Source organism: Bufo gargarizans, chromosome 3 (genome assembly GCF_014858855.1).
Source record: "Bufo gargarizans isolate SCDJY-AF-19 chromosome 3, ASM1485885v1, whole genome shotgun sequence".
Lineage (NCBI taxonomy): Eukaryota > Metazoa > Chordata > Amphibia > Anura > Bufonidae > Bufo > Bufo gargarizans.
In genome coordinates, this window is record NC_058082.1 from 21971254 (window position 1) to 21991754 (window position 20501).

At 42.6% G+C, this 20501-nt stretch overlaps 1 protein-coding gene across 1 annotated transcript in view; it reads right to left on the reverse strand.

The window, feature by feature from the left end:
- Positions 1–277: 277 nt before the first annotated feature.
- Positions 278–20501, reverse strand: part of CNTN5 (contactin 5) — a 579181-nt gene continuing 558957 nt past the window's right edge. Inside the window, exons 21-24 of the mRNA XM_044285392.1 lie at positions 18863–19049; positions 17207–17319; positions 4420–4588; positions 278–711 (exon numbers count right to left, since the gene is read on the reverse strand). Of these exons, the coding sequence (XP_044141327.1) occupies positions 611–711; positions 4420–4588; positions 17207–17319; positions 18863–19049 (570 nt within the window). The 3' untranslated portion in view covers positions 278–610. The remainder of the gene's footprint in view (positions 712–4419; positions 4589–17206; positions 17320–18862; positions 19050–20501) is intronic.

The window sequence follows — 20501 nt, forward strand, 5'->3', positions numbered from 1 at the left end:
GGTGCCCTATTATGGCTCCTTACAACTTGGAGGGAGTATAGATCCAAAATAGGGCCATGTGCATGAGGCCTGAAAGCATTTTATGCCATTGCAGTGAAGAGATAATAAAAAGATTAGGTTAAGAAAATGTACAAATACCATATCACCAGCTCTATATTTGCACTTCATACCATGTCATTCAATACCACAAATGTATTGCACACCACTGCTTTAACAACGTAAAGTTATATGATTCAAGAACTGGGCGATTTAAAAGCAAACCAAAAAAGTGCAACCCAGAGCGTTTGACCAAAGTTACTGAACTGTTTTTTCATTTTTGTTTTTTACAGAAGCTGTTAAAGGCTATTAGCAAACCAGTCTATTTATATATTTATATATATTTATAAAAAGAAAAAAACAAAACAGAAAAACCTAAAAACAGCCAGAAATCGATTCTCCGGTTCTTTTGCTTTCCATGTAGTCTTTGAGTATTTAGGATAAAGAATAGGTCCAGTTCTCCAATGTCTTCATTCAATCAGTAACTTTTATCATGTCTTTAATATAAATAAAAAAAAGCAACAAAAAAGAAAAATCCAAAGCAAAAATAAATAAATAAATAAAAAATCCATCTTCACCATGATGTTGTGGGAATAACCAGTGCCAATAGTAATGTTAAAGAAGATGACGAGGCTGACATATTATGAAGCGTTGACTGTGAACTTGTTACTTTTTCTATAAAGACAAGAAAGCAGAATGGTTAATAATTTAAGGAAATGTATTATTTAATAATTCAAAAGGCAGTAAAGTATCTAAAGAAACTTGTTACAGAGATAAAAAATCTGAGATCCATAGGAAATCACTTATCAAAAGACAATATTTTGCCACTTAAAGAGGACCTCTCACCACTCCTGACATGTCCATTTTAATAGCTTCATGCATTCTCCATGTAATAACAATTCTGGAACATCTATTCTTATGGCTCTATGTTGTGCCATTCCATTATTATTTCTACTAGAAGTTATGAATTAATTGCTATTAGCCTTACTATCTTAGGAGTCCAGTGGTTGAGTGGGGGATGTTGTCAGTGATTGACAGCCATAACAAGCATTCAAAAAAGGATGCCAATCACTGACTAGGACCAACTACTGGACTCCTAACCCCAGAATGAGCAGGGAGTTTAATCAATAACTTGAAAGCTATACTGAATGTTTTCCCAGAACACTATATATCAATCTGCTCAGGTCTCCCTGCTGTCTGATGATGATGCTGGTAGATTGGACAGCATTTTCGTGGTGACTGCTTCTCCTTAAAGGGGTTCTCCGGGAATTAAGAAAATGAAAATACTTAAATATTACTTCATTATAAATATATTCCCAAATATCTTACATTAGTTATAATAGCTCGTTTTGTCTGGAGAGCAATTAGGAGAAACAAAATGGCCACTGTCCCATTAGGACACACAGAACCTGTCCAAATCACACAGCAGGACAAGTTACTTCACAGCACTGAGGTAAAGAGCTTCCTCATCCTCCTCTCTGCTCCTGCGGAGGCAGCATTTTACCTCAGTATACTGAAGCAACTTGTCCTCCTGTGTGATTAGGACAGGTTCTGTGTGTCCTAATAGGACGGAGGCCATTTTGTTTCTCCTAATGATTGCTCCCTAGACAGAACGAGCCAATATAATTAATGAAAGGTATTTGGGAATATATTTATAATAAAGTAATATTTACGTATTTAAATTTTCTTAATTCCCGGAGAAACCAGAACCCCAATGATCAAATACTGATGACCTATCCAGAGGATAGGTCATCAGTAACAAGATCTCGGAAAACCCCTTTAACCTACGAGTACGTCTACATCTATTTCTCATGACTGGTCAGACATATTCTTCCCAATGCAGCGCAATATGTATTTTGACCCCTTATAACATTTATCATTTTCATTACATTAATATTTGTGGATATGAAGATTGTGAACCGCAGGTCTATGTCGCCTTTATGGCTAGGAAAGGTTCGGAGTTTTGTCGCAGTCTATTAGGGCAGCGGATGCATCCAACAGAACAGCAATAAAACTAATGGTGTAGCAGACCTTCATGAATGGTGTTCGCTCAGTAGGATACTGTCAGGTGAATGCTCCTCTGATGTGAGATATTAAATGCTTTTTCTTAGTCTCATTCATCAATTGGACTAAATGACACAACATGCAGAGACTAATTTATGTGTATGAAACAAATGATCTATTAGACTATTTCTCCGCGTTTACTATGGAATCTAGAACAATTTCCAGCAGGGAATAATGTGGAAGTGCCATTCATTCCAGGTCACCAGAGCCTCTGTGTGTAATATATCATCTACATATATAATATCGAGAAATAAGTAATAAATAATGGAACTCATTTATAACAACCTATGAAACCTATGTTACAAATAGGAGAGGTTTCACTGCTATTGGCAACACCTTCCTAGGTTTGATTAAAAGGGTTGACCTACAAATAAATATTAATTTACCAGTTACTTTGCACCTGAGTCTAGATATTGCTGTGACATGCCTGTTATGGCTCCCCCTGGGGTTCTTTGATTTCCCCTCAGCATGTCCACTAAATATGTCCAGCGCAAGTGATCACACATGTGCTATAGCTCAGTCCCACCGCCCCGGATACTCTTGTACACATGCAGGAGTTTGATTACTCCGGCTAATAAGAATCCGCACCAGAAGCAACTTCTTCTTTCTGGAATTGGACGCATTAGGTGCATTTTCTGAGAGGGAATCATAGATTTCATTTCTAAAATTCTGTTTACCAAAGAATAGTAATAGTTAATCATGGGACAACGCCCTAATGTATCTTTTATGATGTCACAGAGACCTAAAGGCAATAATTGTATCCAGCAAGCTGGGAAGACTATCTATCCCTTAAACCATGTGTCTACAAACCTTTGATCGTGATCAATTGAGTGGAAGCCTGGGCCTTAGTTAAGCATGGCAGACAATTCAATCCACAGCACTGAACTAATTCATAGCACTCTAGTACTTCCAGAGAGTTGGGACAAGAAGAGGTACTACCAAGCTGGCACTACTGAGCAACCTATGGCTCACGTTGCTATGTTTCTTTCACCATGTCATACTTCTCAATTCATGTGGCTCCGTTTTTTTTTTGCAGTATTTGGTACTAGTAATGTGGAGACTATGATGGTACTATTAATGGGAGCAACCTGATAGGGAACACTCTGGTGGCACACTTAGATTGATGGAGGGTCCAAGTGGTTGGACTTGATGGCACTCCTAATGAGGACACTCAGGTGGCACTATTAATGGGAGCAGTGTGATGGACCACTAATGAGATCAGGAGCACTTAGAACTACAGATATGCCATTCCTTAGCTTTCCTCTTGGCTTAGCAGATCATGAAATGTGTAGCAGGAGACATCCAACTTTGAAAGACACTATGATTTAGGAATACTCTGTTGGGAGTTGTTTATGCTAGAGGTGTCTATAAGTGGCCACCAATTGGCTGCGATGTGCATTGCAGTCATAAGCTTTGATAGCATGTTGTAATATTGTATTGAACTTGTAAAATAAACCTGGAGTTCTTAAACGGGTGGTCTACTTTCTAGTTAGTGATCAGTGTACCTGTAAGTTAAGTATACAACACTTATTAATATAACCATTGTTGGTATTCTGCGCCATTTTCTGCATTTCATTATTCCGTAAGGTATTCTCAATTTTTGGCCAAGTCTTTTGTGCTGTCCACATGGAGAATGGATGGGTCATGTGATGCTGATGGAGGGTCATGTAATGAGGCAAATCACATAGTCTCCTCCATTCAAATACACTACACAAACTCTCAAAGTACAGATAGCAGAGGTGGTGTATTTGAGTGGAGAAGACTAATCCATGTGTTTAGAATTATTTGTGCCTGGTCACAGGACCCTCCATCAGCCGCCATTTTATGGACAGGTCTCCTGTGTGAACAGTACAGAAAATTTGCCCATCAAGGGCCATGACTTGAAATATGAAATATAGCAAACGGCACAGAAAATCAACAAAAGCTACGTATATTAGTACATGTCATATTACATTCACGTTGGTCAAATGTAGCCAAAAAGTAGACAACCCCTTTAGTGCAGTATGTGGAAAAACAAGAGTGGACACGTCTCGATTAAAAGGCATAGGATGGCAAGTGTTTATGTTTTAATAGTACAGTTTGCATTGTGGCATCATCAGTTTCTTGAAAATACTTAATGTGCTAGATCTTCACAACCTTCCATTTTATTCCAGTAGACTTCCACATCTACAACGCTGCCTACTCCTGTCCTAAAGATGACTGTTTGCAGGTACCCATTTGGTTTAATGGAAACATGGTAGAAAGAACATGATGACTGCAGTCTCCTACCTGACAAGTGTAATAGGACAGGTATATCACAAGAAAGCACACATTGGTTACCTGAATATGATGGCACTCTGATTTGGGAACTGGCTGTCCCGTCTCCACCTTCACTAACGGCTCGCACTTCTATGATATAAAAACCAGAATCGGGAAGTAAAACCACTGCTGAGGTTGTCTGTGTTTGGATGACTTGGCTGTTGCTGTGACCTTCTTGTCTCAGCATGACCTATGGATTAAGAAATATAAAAAATTGCCTGTTATGGCTTAATTCAAAAGTAGAACAGCAAATTGGAGATTTTAACCAGGGCCTCGGAGCTGTGACCTTTAAGAACCTCACTACACGCTTCAGTATAGAAGAAAATATAAAATATCTCTTGCAAAGAAAAAAAAACTAAGTTCTATTGTGTCCTGGCTACAAACTACTATAAAATACACAAAAAAACAGAAAATCCTGCAAAACACATGTCATTTGTCTGATTCACTATCCGATGATTAAAAAAATGACAAAACTTGGCTTTTTAGGTACAAAAATATTAAACAGATACACAGAGCAAAAACTACCTGGTATTAAGAGGTGTAATTTAAAGTAGAACTCCCGCAAAAAATATATTCTTCGACCTGTTAGAAAGGTACATGATGTAAACTGTAGTAAATGTAATCTTCTTACCAGTGACTGTATTTGTGAGTTATACCCTCTAGTGTTGATCGAACACCAAAGTGCTCAGGTGCTCGAGTAGAACACCTCGGGTGCTCGGGTGCTCTACCGAGCACCCGAGCACAATGGAAGTCAATGGGAGAACCCGAGCATTAAACCAGGCACCCCCTGCTCTGAAGAGGGGAGGGTGTCTGGTTCATAGGAAAAGGTCAGAGATTGATGGAAAGACCACCAAAATGGTTCGGGAACAGCATGGGGAGGATGTCTGGATGCATCTTGGACTCCTAGGTCGCTGATGGGAACGATGTTGTCCTAGTAGTACCCCACTTATACAAACTGACACTAGTACGCACAAAACCGAAGATTTTAGATGAAAAAGTGTTAGGAAACTTTGTTTCCTGTATACTTATTTGTATATAAAGTGAAAGTACTACTGAAAACTTACAAGTAAGAGGCACTCCGATACAACCTGTATATCACATAATGGAGGGCCTCGTTCACATTGTGGTACAATTGTTCAGGTAGTGGGACTCCTACACTCATAAACCCTATGCACTAAGTGAAAGGGCTTCCAAAAATTACAAGAAACCGGAACTCTGATACACCCTTTATTACACATAAAGGAGGGCATCATACACCCTTGAAAAATTATGATTGATGGCCTGATGGTGACCTTAAAAGCATTAGGAGCAAGAGCCTGCTGGTGACCCTCTAAAACATTACGGGTGAGGGTCTGCTGCAGAGCTGACTCTCTAAAACATTAGGGGCGAGTGCCTGCTGCTGATCTGAGCATCGAAAAAATTATGGGTGAGTGCATACTGCTGAGCTGACCAATGAAAAAATTGAGGGCTAAGGCCTGCTGGTGAGCTGACCCTCAAAAACATTATATGCGAGGTCCTGCAGGTGAGCTGACCCTCTAAAAGATTATAGATGAGGGCCTGCTGGTGAGCTGACCCTCTAAAACATATGCGAGGTTCTGCAGGTGAGCTGACCCTATAAAAGATTGTAGGTGAGGGCCTGCTGGTGAGCTGACCCTCTAAAACATTATATGCGAGGGCCTGCAGGTGAGCTGACCCTATAAAGGATTGTAGGTGAAGGCCTGCTGGTGAGCTGACCCTCTAAAACATTACATGCTAGTGCCTATAGGTGAGCTGGCCCTCTAAAGATTGTAGGTGAGGGGCTGCTGGTGAGCTGACCCCCTAAAACATTATATGCGAGAGCCTGCAGGTGAGCCGACCCTCTACAACATTAGGAGCGAAGGCAGACTAATAAGCATGTTGATATGATGGAAGAGGAGGATGACAAGAAAATTAAGATTAAACCATATACCCTTTTTTGTGGTGGAGGGGGTGCATGTGAATTCAGTGTATTCAGTACATTATAAAAAAAAACACATTTAAAGTGCCTTTATGTTCAGCCGCTTTCCTCTGGTGGAGTAGAGAAGTCAAGGGCAATCCAGGCCTTGTTAATTTTTATAAGAGTCAACCTGTCAGCATTTCCAGTTGACAGGTGGATGCACTAATCAGTTATTATGCCCCCAGCAGCACTAAATACCCGCTCTGACAAAACGCTGGCGGCAGGACAGGCCAGCCCCTCCAAGGCGTAGAGCGCCAGTTCGTGCCACGTGTCCAGCTTGGAAACCTAGTAGATGTAAGGCACAGAGGGATCATTGAAGACACTGACACGGTCTGCTATGTACTCCTTCACCATCTTCCAAAATTTTTCTCTCCTTGTGACACTAGGCCGTGCGTCAGGGTGAGGGTGCTGGCGGGTTGTCATGAAACTGTCCCAGGCTTTGGCGAGTGTTTCCCTGCCTCTGTTGGAACTGCTGTGTGTTCCCTTCGTCTCCCCTCCTCGGTTGCCCAAGGAACTATGTACTCTGCCGCCAGCGTTGTCAGCTGGAAATTTTTGGAGCAATTTTTCCACAAGGACCTTCTGGTATTGTACCATTTTGCTCGTCCTCTCCACCACAGGAATGAGAGATGAGAAGTTCTCTTTGAAGTGGGGGTCGAGAAGCGTGAACAACTAGTAATCGGTGTTGTCCAAAATGCGTAAAACGATTGGGTCACGTGAAAGGCAGCCTAATATAAAGTCAGCCATGTGAGCCAGAGTCCCAACAGGCAAGACTTCGCTGTCGTCAGGAGGATGATTCTCAATCTTCTCATTCTCTTCCTCCTCTTCTGCCCATCCACGCTGAACAGATAGGAATTAAACTTCCATGGGTACTACCCTTTGTAGCGGAAGCAACCGTCTCTTGCTCCTCCTCCTCATCATCCAATGTGCGCTGAGAATACGAACTGAGGGTGGTCTGGCTATGACCCTGTGTAATGTCTTCCCCCATTTCCACCTCTTCCACATGCAAAGCATCGGCCTTAATTGTGAGCAGCAAGAGTTTGCGTAGACACAGAAGTGGGATGGTGACGCTGATAATAGTGATATCACTGCTTACCATCTGTGTTGATTCGTCAAAGTTTCTTAAAACTTCACAGAGGTCAGACATCCATGCCCACTCCTCACTTGTGAAGAGTGGAAGCTGACTGGAAAGGCAATGACCATGTAGCAGCTGGTATTCCACTACTGCCCTCTGCTGCTCACAAACCCTGGCCAACATGTGGAACATCGAGTTCCAGCGCGTGCTCACGTCGCACAATAGTCGGTGAGCTGGCAATTGTACAGACAGAGCGCTGACAGACCGGCGGAAGCTGTCAAGGACTTGCGGAAATGTGCACACACGCGGCTTACCTTCACCAGTAGCTCAGGCAAATTGGGGTAGGTTTTGAGAAACCGCTGAACCACTAAGTTGAAGACATGAGCAAGGCATGGGATGTGTCTGAGCTTGCCGAGCTCCAAAGCTGCCACCAAGTTACGGCCATTATCAGACACAACCATGCCTGGTTCTAGGTTGAGTGGCGAGAGCCACAGCTCAGTCTGGTCGCTTATCCCCTGCCACAGCTCTGCAGTGGTGTGCTGTTTGTAACCTAAGCAGATCAGCTTAAGCATGGCCTGTTGGCGCTTATCCCACTGCAGTGCTACACTGCTTCCAGCTACCGACTGATGGCTGACTGGTGCTGCAAGAGGATAATTCAGAGGTGAAAGTGGAGGAGGAGGCAGAGGAGGAGAAGTGGGGGTGGAGCCACTAAAGTAAGTAGTGGAGTAAACCCTGATGGAATTAGAGCCCGCAATCCTTGGCTTTGGTAGCACCTGTGCCATCCCAGGGTACGACTCACTTCCGGCCTCAACAATGTTCACCCAGTGTGCCATCAGGGAAATGTAGCGTCCCTTAACCAAAAGCACTTGTCCATCTGTCAGTGGTGAAGTGGACCTTCCCAGTAACTGCGTTGGTCAGGGCACGGGTGATGTTACGGGACACATGCTGGTGTAAAAACACAGTGAAAAATAGTGGCAGCTGGGGACTCCGTAACGGGGGACGGCCTCCGACATCAGGCTGCGGAAGGCCTCAGTGTCCACAAGCCTAAATGTCTGTAAAGGTTGTCATTTATCCAGGTCATGGTATATCTGTAAAGAATAAATCAAGGCAACTGGACGTACTGTAGATTTCTTGAAAACGTTTCACTTGTTCTTCCAACGAGCTTTCTCAATTCTGAGTGACTGTACAAAAATTCTCTGGGAATAAATATGTAACTGAATCAACATCTGGTAATTATGCCCAGCATGGGGTCAGAGGTCATTATACCCAGCATGGGGTCAAAGGTGTTGATTCCATTATCCTAATTGGAGTCAGTAGGTGATAAAGATTTTCCAGAAAAAGGTGTCAAGACAGCATTGTATGTGGCAGACAATAGATGTCTAACCCCCCGCCTCTATTCTACTCAGTACGTCCAGTTGCCTTGATTTATTTTTTACAGATACAAGCCTAAATGGCAACATTTCCAGGGCCAGTAATTTGGAAAGTTGTGCATTTAGTGCTATGGCCTGTGGGTGGGTGGCTTGGTCTTTGCACTTGCGTTCAAATGCCTGGGGTAAGGACATTTGTACGCTGTGCTGGGACATGGAAGTGGATGTGGTCGCTGATGGTACTTGCGAAGGTCCAGGAGCAGGGCAGGGAGGCATTCGGGCCTGCGCCTTCGACAGGGGATTAGCCAGCACGTGCCATAGGGGAAGAGAAGGCAGTAGTGTGACCCAGGCATTCGGCCCACCTATTACGGTACTTTGATGCCATGTGGTGGATCATGCTGGTGGTGGTGAGGTTCTAGTGTTCACGGCCCTGCTCATTTTTGTATGGCACAGGTTGCAAATTACAATTCTTTTGTTGTCTGCACTTTCCTTAAAATAGCGCCAGACTGCAGAACACCTACCCCTTGGCAAGAGAGACTGCAGCAAGGGGGTGCTCCGGGGAACAGTTGCGGGCCTGTTTGGTGTGACCCACCTTCTCCCTTTTGCCACCCCACTGCCTCTTCCAGCCTGTTGTGATGCTGTAGATACCTCCCCCTCTGTACTGCTGTTTTCGCTCGGCTTGCCACCTTCCCAGGTTGGGTCAGTGACTTCATCGTCCACCACCTCCTCTTCCACTTCCTCACTCTGGTTATCCTCCTGACTTGTTGACCTAACAACAACCTCAGTTATTGACAACTGTGTCTCATCCTCATCAAACTCTTGAGACACTAATTGCCATTAAATTATTGGCAACTGTGTCTCATCATCATCATCATCCACATTCTGAAACACCTATTGCCGTTCCCCACCATCATCTTCTTGTGACTGTGGATGCTCAATCAGGGCACAAGATCTCATGTCCCTCTTTAGGCAGGCTTGTCGAGAGGCCCAAATTAAGGAATGGCGCTGAAAAGAGCTCCTCGGAATATCCGAGTGTGGGATCAATTGTTTGGCAAATCTATCCATGGTGGGAGGAAGGAGGATCAGGGTGAGGATTGCGTTGACCAGACCCTTGGCTACTGAAACTGGACTTGGTGGAAGACAGGATGGTGCTTAACCGACTGGAAGCATTATCTGCTGCAATCCAACCGACCATCTGGTCGCACTGGTCTGACTTCGAGAGCGTTGTCCTGCACCGCCCTGCAGACTGGGACATGAAGCTAGGTATCGTGGATTATTATTTTTTCTTGTACTCTGGCAGCAGGCACAGTTTCAACGCGCCCAGGGCCACGGCCTCTGCATGCACCATCAGCATCACGGCCACTTCCCTTTGCCTTACTGCTCGCCTTCTTCATATTAAATAGTATATATGCTTGCAAGTATGTCACACGTACAGTAGCGTAGGATTTGTAAGTGTATGCGCAAAAAAATTTGAAAAGGTATTTGGGATGTGGAAACGTCACACAGGAGATATACCGCAGATAATGTCGCTGTCCGCAGCGGACACGATCTACGGAAAAAGTACACTGGATGTCACTGATATTTTTTGGATGTGCACACGTTACACAGGAGATGTAGCGCAGCTAATGTCACTGTCCACAGCGGACACCGTCTACGGAAAAAGTGCACTGGATGTCACACATATTTTTGGGATGGGCACACGCTACATAGGAGAAATACCGCAGATAATGTCGCTGATGTCACCAGCGGCTAATATAAAATTACAAGGAATGTCACAGTTACATATTTGGGATGTGAAAACATTACACAGTAGATGTACCCCAGGTAATGGCACTGTTTGCAGCGGACACCGTCTACGGAAAAAGTACACTGGATGTCACAGATATTTTTGGGATTCGCACACGTTACACAGGAGATGTAGCGCAGATAATGTTGCTGTCTGCAGCGGCTTAACTATTGCACGCCATTTATCGCAGGATGCGCTAAAAATAGATATTGCTGCCACACACAATAGTCCTAAAAGGACTTTTGGGTCTGTAAAGTTTTAGCAATTTAGCGCAGGTTGCGCTAAAAATATGAATTGCTGCTGCCATACACAACAATAGTCCTAAAAGGACTTTTGGGTCTCTGACAAGTTTTTCAACTGAAAAAAAAGAAAATTTCACTCCCTACACTATCTTTCCCTTCTTCAGCACAGCTCTCCCTGACTAACACTGAGACGAACACGTGTCATCGGTGCTATATAGCACCCGATGACGCGTTCCGACTAGCCAATGACTGTAATGCCAGTAACCAACATGGCTACGGCATTGCAGTGAAGGGCAGTACCTACCTGCACGTTTATTGTCTGCGTAGCAGCCAACAAACGTGAGGGGAGGAGACTTGAGCATTGCTCTCGAGCACATGCGGTATTCGGCAGAATATCGCCATGTGCAGAGCATCGAGATGTTCGAGCCGAAACTGGTGTTTGGCCGAGCATGCTCGATCAACACTAATAACCACCCTTCTGATCCTCAGCTGTGTCATGTGACCAGCACTCTGATCTCCAACTGACACAGGGCAGGAAGTCAGGTACTTCTCTATTCATTCCTATGAGACTGACATTGAGGCTCCCATAGGAATACATAGTGAAACTGACTTCATGTCCACACATAAGATGCTGAGTTATTTGGAAAGTCTGATTGCTGGTTACATGACATGGCTGAGCATCAGAAGGGAGGGGATAGCTCACGAATACAGATGCTGGTAAGAAGATTACATTCATTACTGATAACATAATGTACCTTTCTAGCAGGTCAAAGAATATTTTTAAAGGCTTTAAAGGCTATGGACACCTTCTGGACGTTTAACCCTTTAGATGCCATGGTCAAATGTGACCACAGCATCAGAGCAAGCAAAAACCCACTTGGCAAGGATCAGGGGAGCTGGATGCAGTGTGTGTGAGCTTCTGTCCTCTTGAATGAACAGAAGCTGCCACATATTAGTTCCAATGGAGCCCCTGCCAGGGCTCCATAGGAACATAGGAGTCATTTATTAATACCAGCGTTTTAGACGCTGGTCTTAATAACTCCTTTAGCTGGCATTGGATCCGCCAAAGCTATGAAGAGGCGCTGGCTTCTACATAACTTGACGTATCCAACACCAGTCTAAATGTAAGCTAGCTTCCTTGCAGGTCTTACATTTAGACCATTTTCTACACCTAAAACAGACATAGAAAATGATGAATGAGACGGAGACCTGGCATGAGCAGGAAAAATTAACAAATTGTGACGAAAATAACCTTTGCACCGCAATCTGCATTAGAAATACCCCCATAGTGTATTTCTCATACACTCCAATGCTAATGCATTGTAGTGTATGAGAGAAGCAATCTAATGATTGCTTGTTATAGTTCCCTATGGGAACTATAAAAAAGTGTAAAAAAATAAATAAATGCTTTAAAAAAATATATAGATATATAAAAAATTCTAATCACCCCTCTTTCCCTAAAATGTAAATAAAAATATGTAAACAATAACAAAAATACATGTCATAGGCATGTGCGAAAACACCTGTACTATACAATTTAAAAATATTTATCCCATACGGCAAACAGCGAAACGGAAAAAAAGACCAAATGGCCGATTCACCATTTTTTGGTCACTTCACATCCCACAAAAAAAAAAATAACAAGTGATCAAACAGACCCCAAAAGGGTATCAATAAAAAGCAAAGATCATCGCGCAAAAAAATTAACCTCCTTACAGCTCCCTACACATAACTACAAAAAAAGTTACAGGGGTCAGAATATGGCGATGAAAATAAACATTTTTTTTTCAAGGTTTATATTTTTTTTCAGTATTAAAACGACACATATGTGGTATCGCCATAATTGTACTGACCTGAAGAATTAAAGCAACAGGTCAGTTTTACCGTATAGGGAACATCGTAAAAACAAAACCCATAAAATTGTTGTGGACTTGTGTTTTTTCTAATTTCACCCCTTTTGTATTTTTTTAAGCTCCCCACTACATTGTATGCAATATTTAATGGTGGACTTAGAAAGTGCAACTTGTCCCACAAAAAAAAGCCCTCATATCGCTATATGAACGGAAAAATAAAAAATGTATGGCCCCAGAAAGGCAGGGAGTGAAATATTAAAACACAAAAACGAGAAACACTCAGGGCATGAAAGGGTTAAAAGGATTGTCCCATTGGTAATAAAGTCTTGATGCTCTCAAAAAGAGAAACAATATAAATTATTGTAATTTGATACCTTTTAATGGCTACGAAAAGAAATGATGTTATAAGGCAAGCTTTAGAGCAGGGGTGCACAACCTGCGTCCCGGGGGCCTCATGCGACCCTAGATACCGTTCTGTGCGGCCCCACAACCATCTGGTAACAGACATATATGTCTATGTCTTGTGGCTGCTCACATGCATTTTTCATGTATCTCGCCAATTAGATAGGAGTTCTAGAAGTGTAACTAGACATTAATGGTGTATACTCTGTGTTCAATGAATCCTCAGTCATGTATGCACTGTGCCGCTTAAAGGGATTCTGTCACCAGGTTTGACCCCTGTCAGATAAAAATATGCTGATGTTCAGGGCGTCTTCACGATTCCTAATGTGGGCTTATAAATGTCATCTGTAGGCTCATTTAGCTAAAAAACAGCTATTACTAACCTGTCAGTCAAACAAATAAGGTGCCCAAGGGGATGTTAATGGATGCAAGGTGCCGGCCGCACCCGCCGCCGTTCGTGCCCAGCGCCGCCTTTCCAGACTTCTGCGCCGCCTCCTAATCCTCTGTGCCGCCTCTCGCTCTCCCTCCCTCCCCCCTCCTCCTGCTGTAAGATCTCGCGCATACAGGGGTTGAGCGAAGTGCCGGCGCATGCGCACTTCGCTGTATGAATCCAAATGGAGAAGTCCGCACGGGCACATCAGGCAGAGCCCTGTGCGCAAGCGCGAGATGTTACAGCAGAAGGAGGGGGAGGGAGGGAGAGCGAGAGGCAGCACAGAGGATTATGAGGCGGCGCAGAGGTCAAGAAAGGCGGCGCTGGGCACGAACGGCGGCGGGTGCGGCCGGCACCTTGCATCCATTAACATCCCCTTGGGCACCTTATTTGTTTGACTGACAGGTTAGTAATAGCTGTTTTTTAGCTAAATGAGCCTACAGATGACATTTATAAGCCCACATTAGGAATCGTGAAGACACCCTGAAGATCAGCATATTTTTATCTGACAAGGGTCAAACCTGGTGACAGAATCCCTTTAACTCTAAAGAAGCGAAATACAGCACTATATTCAGCAGTCCAGTAGAGTTGAAAGGAATGGTAGACCACCTTTACATATCTCTCCCTAACACGTGTTGGGACTATACAAATATTTATTTACAATTGGTCACTAGGACCATAGATGTCCCTGATTGACACGTGTTACTAAGTCTAAAATTTAACATTTATTGCTTGTCCTTAAAATGTTTCGAACACTACAATTAAAATAATCAGCTATGCTTGCTAGATACATACATCAATAGTGCCAGTGACTCTGTTTACTGAGTGATTCCACTAGAGGGCGCTTGTAACTATTAGCTGTTTGAGGCTCTCCTGCCTATTATTACGGTGCCCCAGTGCTATGTTACTGCGCTCTGTTTTTGGCACAGTGCGCTACTTTAAACAGCAGTCGCCCTCATGAGGTACACTCTCTCTCTTTATGTTTTTAACAGATCACTTCCTAGCCATGCATACACTGGCTAAAAACACGCTATCTGCCCCCCGACATGTTTCGCCAAACACTTGGCGTCTTCAGGGGTTTGGGCAGTGAAGTGTGTGTTGGGGGCGGATCCCGGTTTATAAAACCTCCCTATGGGCGTGGCGGTTCTGTTGTCCAATGCGTGTCTCTCTTTCTCTTAGTCAGACCGCTCAACCACTCTTAATGTGTCTACCACTTATCGTTCTTTGATGTCTCCTCCTAGTGTCTCCCCAGCCAATGACCGTTCTCCTGCGCCAACTAGGTTGCGCTAATCCTTGGTCTGGATTGCCGATCCTTTTGATCAAATGCGCATGTCTGGGCACTTGGTCACTTGCTGATGTCTATTCTACCTATATGCGCTCTTCCATCCTAGATGACGTCTGAACTATGCGCCGTCACCCATTGCGCATGTCATCTGACTTAGTCTCAGTTCCGTCCGGTCATAGATCGTAATGCGGCTGCTCAGGGTGATTGTACAGACACGTCAGATTTGTGAAGTACTTGTGTTTATTCTCCCCTGTGCATTCCAGGTCCTGAACGCCTGTACAGATATCTCATTAGGTTCTAATCCTTTGACCTTATTTTAACTACTAATAATGATGCATCTCAATGTGCACTCCCTTCTCTTTTATTACATCCATATCCCTATCTATGTTTTGATATTTTTTGATGTCTATTTTTTAGAATGGTAGGGCGCATGCATGACCACCGCTCAATTCAATCTAGGAACTCTAGGAATTTTGACACCTAATTTTTGTGAGCGGTGGGAGTGCCAGTGTTTGGACCACACTGATCAGATGCTTGTCACCTAAACTATGTATTGCAAATAACTTCTTAGAGTCAGACAACTCATTTAAAGCTCTTGGGCCCCAATGAAAAATTGGTCAAAGGGCCCCCTAGTTGCCATACGTTATTTATACTAGCGTCTTCCTATGTAGCAAAGGTGCCTCCACAAGCACTAGTGCTGGCAAGTTTAAACACTAGTACTATAATTACTAATACCTAAATGAATGGAAATTCTAATTAGTTAATAAAAGATCAATGGTTTAAAGCTTTGAATTATTGCTTTATTATTTGTACCTTTACGTGTAGTGTATAGTCACACATTCTACATTGATGTATGTGCAGTAACGCAATTTATATTTATGGAATTAACAGCTTTTTATGGTGCAACTCTCTAGATAATAACAGCAATTTGCAGCTTTGGAAATCTGTAAATATCAAAAATGTTCTCATTTATATCTTGTTACAATGCAGCGGGACATCGCAACTAGCAGAAAACCTGCAGCCTCGAGCAATGGTACGTCCTTTGTGGAACACAGCTAACTGCATGTTTTACGGTACACTGTCTGCTGATCACCCCACCTGCTGCAGAATCTCATTATTAATTATTTTTTTTTTATTAAAATTTATGTTTTTTTCACCAAGTCATTTTCTGTATTACAAGCAAAAACTTGCTGTTTTCACACATACCACTGAGCCCCGACTGTAAGCTGACACTTCCGGTTTATAGAATACACACTGTAGATTTTACAACAATTACACAAATTCTCGATTCTGCACTCAATTTATCCTCTCCATGTGCAGTAAGTCCCTGAAGAGCCGATGCAGAGCATGGTAGTGGGCATAATGACATGTTGTGTCATGGTGTACTCCCTCAGGCTGTTGCTCCTGAGGGATCAATGCAGTGGAAAAGTAGTTTGAAGATTTAAAGCCAGAAGTAAAAGTATAACAGTGCAAAATATAACTAGTGGCCCATCCAGTAGCAAATAAATACAAAGTACAGTTTAATGGCACTTGCGGGTATAGCTGTTCACTGTGTGATACAGGCTTGAAATAAATATGGCCTGGTGGTGGTTCTAGGTGATGGGTGTCTGGCCTGTTTTCCCTCACTGGCAGCAGGGTCTCAAAAGCTAAATCTTGCTGGTCACCCACTGTAGCTTTTGAGAAAGCTGTATCTTGAATTGGGCAATTTTCCTGGAGTAAATGTCTCACAGGAGAATCGTACCAGGCTCGTGGACTAGGAGCTCAAGCATGTGTTTACTTTCTCCACGATCTGTACTCTGGTACTCCCCCTCCTGGTAGGGTCATCCCACTTCTACCAAGACAGGGTGGTCATACCTATTACTGCCAACCATACCTCTTTATTTCTGGAATACATGGTCTAAACATAACAATAAAAATTAAAAAAAATAGCACATACCCCCAGGTCTGGGGTACTGCACATGTGAGTGAAATTATTAAAACTCATAACATAAAATAAACAAAAAACTAAGCGTAAACCATTACATGTATCACTTATGACATGCAGAATATACCCTGAATTGAACAGCTGACTGACCTTGTATCCCGTGAAGAAGGACCGGCACTCACTTTCTTGATGATATGAAGAGATGTTTATTCAAGGCATAATAGCATCATCAGTGACTAGTTTCGGCTTAAGCCTGAGCCTTTTTCAAACTGCAATTGATTGGCTTGAAAAAGGCACAGCTTGAGCCGAAACTAGTCACTGATGATGCTATTATTCCTTGGATAAACATCTCTTCATATCATCAAGAAAGTGAGTGCTGGTCCTTCTTCGCTATATACTAGTGGGACGCCTTCCCTGGATGCATTCACCACTTGAAAACCGCAGTGCCGACCCATCTTCTTCAAATACTGACCTTGTATCCCATGACATCTGACTCATTTGCAAATGATCTGACGGCATCCCAGCCCAAGGAAATGTGGGAACCGTTCCTTATCCATTTGACAGTGCTCGGGGCTTGACTGGGAGCTAGAAAGAGAAGGAGAAAAATCATCAGGATCTCGTCTATATACAAATGAAATGTAAATAACCAGTGCAATCCACATCCACAGAATTGTTCTCTATATAGCTGTCCTGCTAACACAGCTGGAGGCTAATAAACCATTCCTGCTCTGGCGGTGTCATTTTAATAACTACTCTACTTCACTGAACTTTCACTTAGCGTATGCGCCAGAATCATTTTATCTCTTTACTGTGTCACAAAAGCTTAGCCCTGTTTGGTAGGCCTAAAATATCAAAATATTTTGAATATAATATTAGTAGTGACAATTTTAAACATCTAAGTGAAAAAGAAGAAAAACCTGGGGAGAAAATCAAATTTTAAACTTTTTTGAAAATATTTTTGCTTTATTCTATTATCATTTTTAAGAGTGCATTAATTTTTTAGATTTGCACACTGTACTTTGCACATTTCAAAGAATTCCATATTGTAGTATGCATTTATAGGCTGTGTTCACATGAATTATCATGGAATTTTATAGCACTTTTTTTCTAGACTTTGTTCGTATTATTGTGCAATTTGAACTGGTTCTAAAGCATACCTGAGTTTTCAAAAGAAGTTAGCATAATGGCTGTGTTTCCTTGTACAATCATAACAGTGAAAGGAAACAGTTATGTTTGGGCTTCCTTAAAGTCTCTTTCATTCATATTATTCCATGTTTCCGCTGCACAGCTAGATGCATTTCTCTTAAAAGCATTGAGTATCTGCCCTTCTGCCAGTATTGTATGCAGTGACCTCAGTTCATTTTCTTCCCACTATGTTTGTTTTCTTCTAGGAAGCTCAGAAAACTGATTAAGGAGGAATGATTCACACTTACAGAAAAGCCAGAAGCTCCTGTGATGTTCAGAAGCAGTATATAATCAGCTGTTTTATGAGACTCAGGATATCAGCTATCTCTGACACCCCCCCTTCCTCTCAGCTGTCTTCTGTGTCTCTGTTACCATGGACGGATTTTGTTTGACAACATTCAGTGGACTGCAACTTGAAAGTGAGACCCCTAGTGGGGTCTTTTTCAGGTGGATACAGGCAATGTGCAAATGCAAATCTGTGGCAGAAATTTGAGGGTTAGTAGTCTACCTCAGGTTCTGTGTTGTTGTTTTTTTTTTTTAAACCCACTGTGTGAAATCGGGATCATTTATATGCAGATTTGTTGCAAATTAGTTACAGATTTTATTCTATGCATTGCATGGGGTGAAATCCACGGTGCAGCAAAAAATTGACATGCTTTCGATTTAAACTCCGGGCCTCAGTTCAGATTTCATTTTCTGCAGTGTCTAGATGAAATTTCATCAACATTGCTGCTTGTGTAGTATGCTCCCGTAATTAAAAAAAAAGTACTGTTATACTGCATTTATGGTGGAAATCCAGCAAATATTTTACTGTGTGAACTCAGCCTCAAAAGTTTTAAAGGGGACGATCCTTGCTTAAATATTCCGCTGTTCGATCACAAACCTAAAAAGTCAAGATTAGTTGCATAGGTCTAAATATGAAGGCCAGTATAAGGTTACTTACGTGATTTTTTGGTGCTTCCATGCACGGCTGTACTCGAAGGTCCGTATCCAGCTTTGTTAAACGCTCTCACAGTTATGTGATATAATGTATTTCCTTCTAACTCTGTCAGAATGATGGACGACTCATTTCCAGCCGTTTTTACTCTTTCTGCAGCCTCTTCCTGCTCCATATCTTTCCAGTAACTAACCTGCCAACGTTGACCACACAGAAGATTAATTTTGGCAGCCGTGAAGTTTTCACTTTATTTCTTTATTGGTTATTTGAAGGCATTCCCCTCCCTGCAGTGAAAATACCCTTCTGTCAAAAAATTAACAGGCTATTTTAAACACAAGGGATTTGCAGCCCAGGTTTTATGCCTGAGCGCCATTAACCATCCTGCCCAGCCATCGAGGGTCAAGATGTCGCCGTATTACTAGCAGAATCATTGAAATTCAAAGCCAGAGCTGTACTGTTATACTGTTTGGCCGCTTAGACCGAAGAGAAAAAAAACAAATGCTGACAGACAGTCAAAAGAATTTAAAGAAAAGCCCAAGATGTCTTGCCTCACCCACATTTTTACCAGTTGGGCTGAGACATGCCACTCAACGATTTGCAAGGTGCAGCTACAGAGCAAGTGTTTTGTCTTCATCACTATCTACACAGCGCAAGAGCTGGGGAGACGTGATGGATAAATTCTGACAGAGCACCTAAGGATAAATTGTAGCGGGTTAATGTTTTGGGAAAAGCATAAGCAAAATGGGAATGGAAGGAGAACTTTCTCTCGTAGCTATTCAAACTAGGACAGGTGTCTGTCACATCTGGTTTAGAGAAAGCTGTTACAATGTCAAAATGACCTTTACTGGGACAACAGAAATAAATATGGTGATGGATGTTCCCAAGCTGCTTTGGAAATTACAATACATGACCTTATTTATTACAGTAGAAGACTGTTGGCATACCAGTCTCTTAAGGGTTATGCAGCTGCTCTTCAAAGTCCCACCAAGACTGGCAATCTTCAATAAATATTATGGACCTTGGGACTGTTGAAGGCCTTGTCTATACTTATATACCTATATCTCAACATTGGTAAAGATTTATTCTTAGGCTAGCCATGCACATTAGATAAATATTGCCCGAAACCTGCTGATCTCGGATGGACCAGCCCACTCTCTAATGTGTATGGTGGCCTTTTAACACCCTGGCAAAAAAGGTTGCGTGCACCAAACTTTATTAAGTCCTTTCAACAACTGAGAAGCACCAAAACAGCTCAAGTGAATCTCTTACCCTGGGTTCACACCTGAGCGTTTCTGAGACGCGCGTTTTACTTGCGTATTTGTCGCGCGTTTTTATGCGCGTTTTTTGCAATAGTAAACGCGCGTTTGTGTGATTGACTGCAGTGTTGTCCAATGAGTCTATGGCCAAAACGCGCGACTAACGCCCCAAAAAAAGCTCAAGAACTTGTTTATGCGTCTGGCGTTTTACAGCGCGTTCAAACGCGCTGTAAAACGCTCAAGTGTGAACCAGGGCCATAGGGAAGCATTGGTTTTCACGTGTTGAGCGTTTTACAGCGCGTTTGAACGCGCTGTAAAACGCTCAGGTGTGAACTTAGGGTTAAAGAGATTGTCCAAGTTTAAACCTTTTTATTTTTTTTAGCAGACCT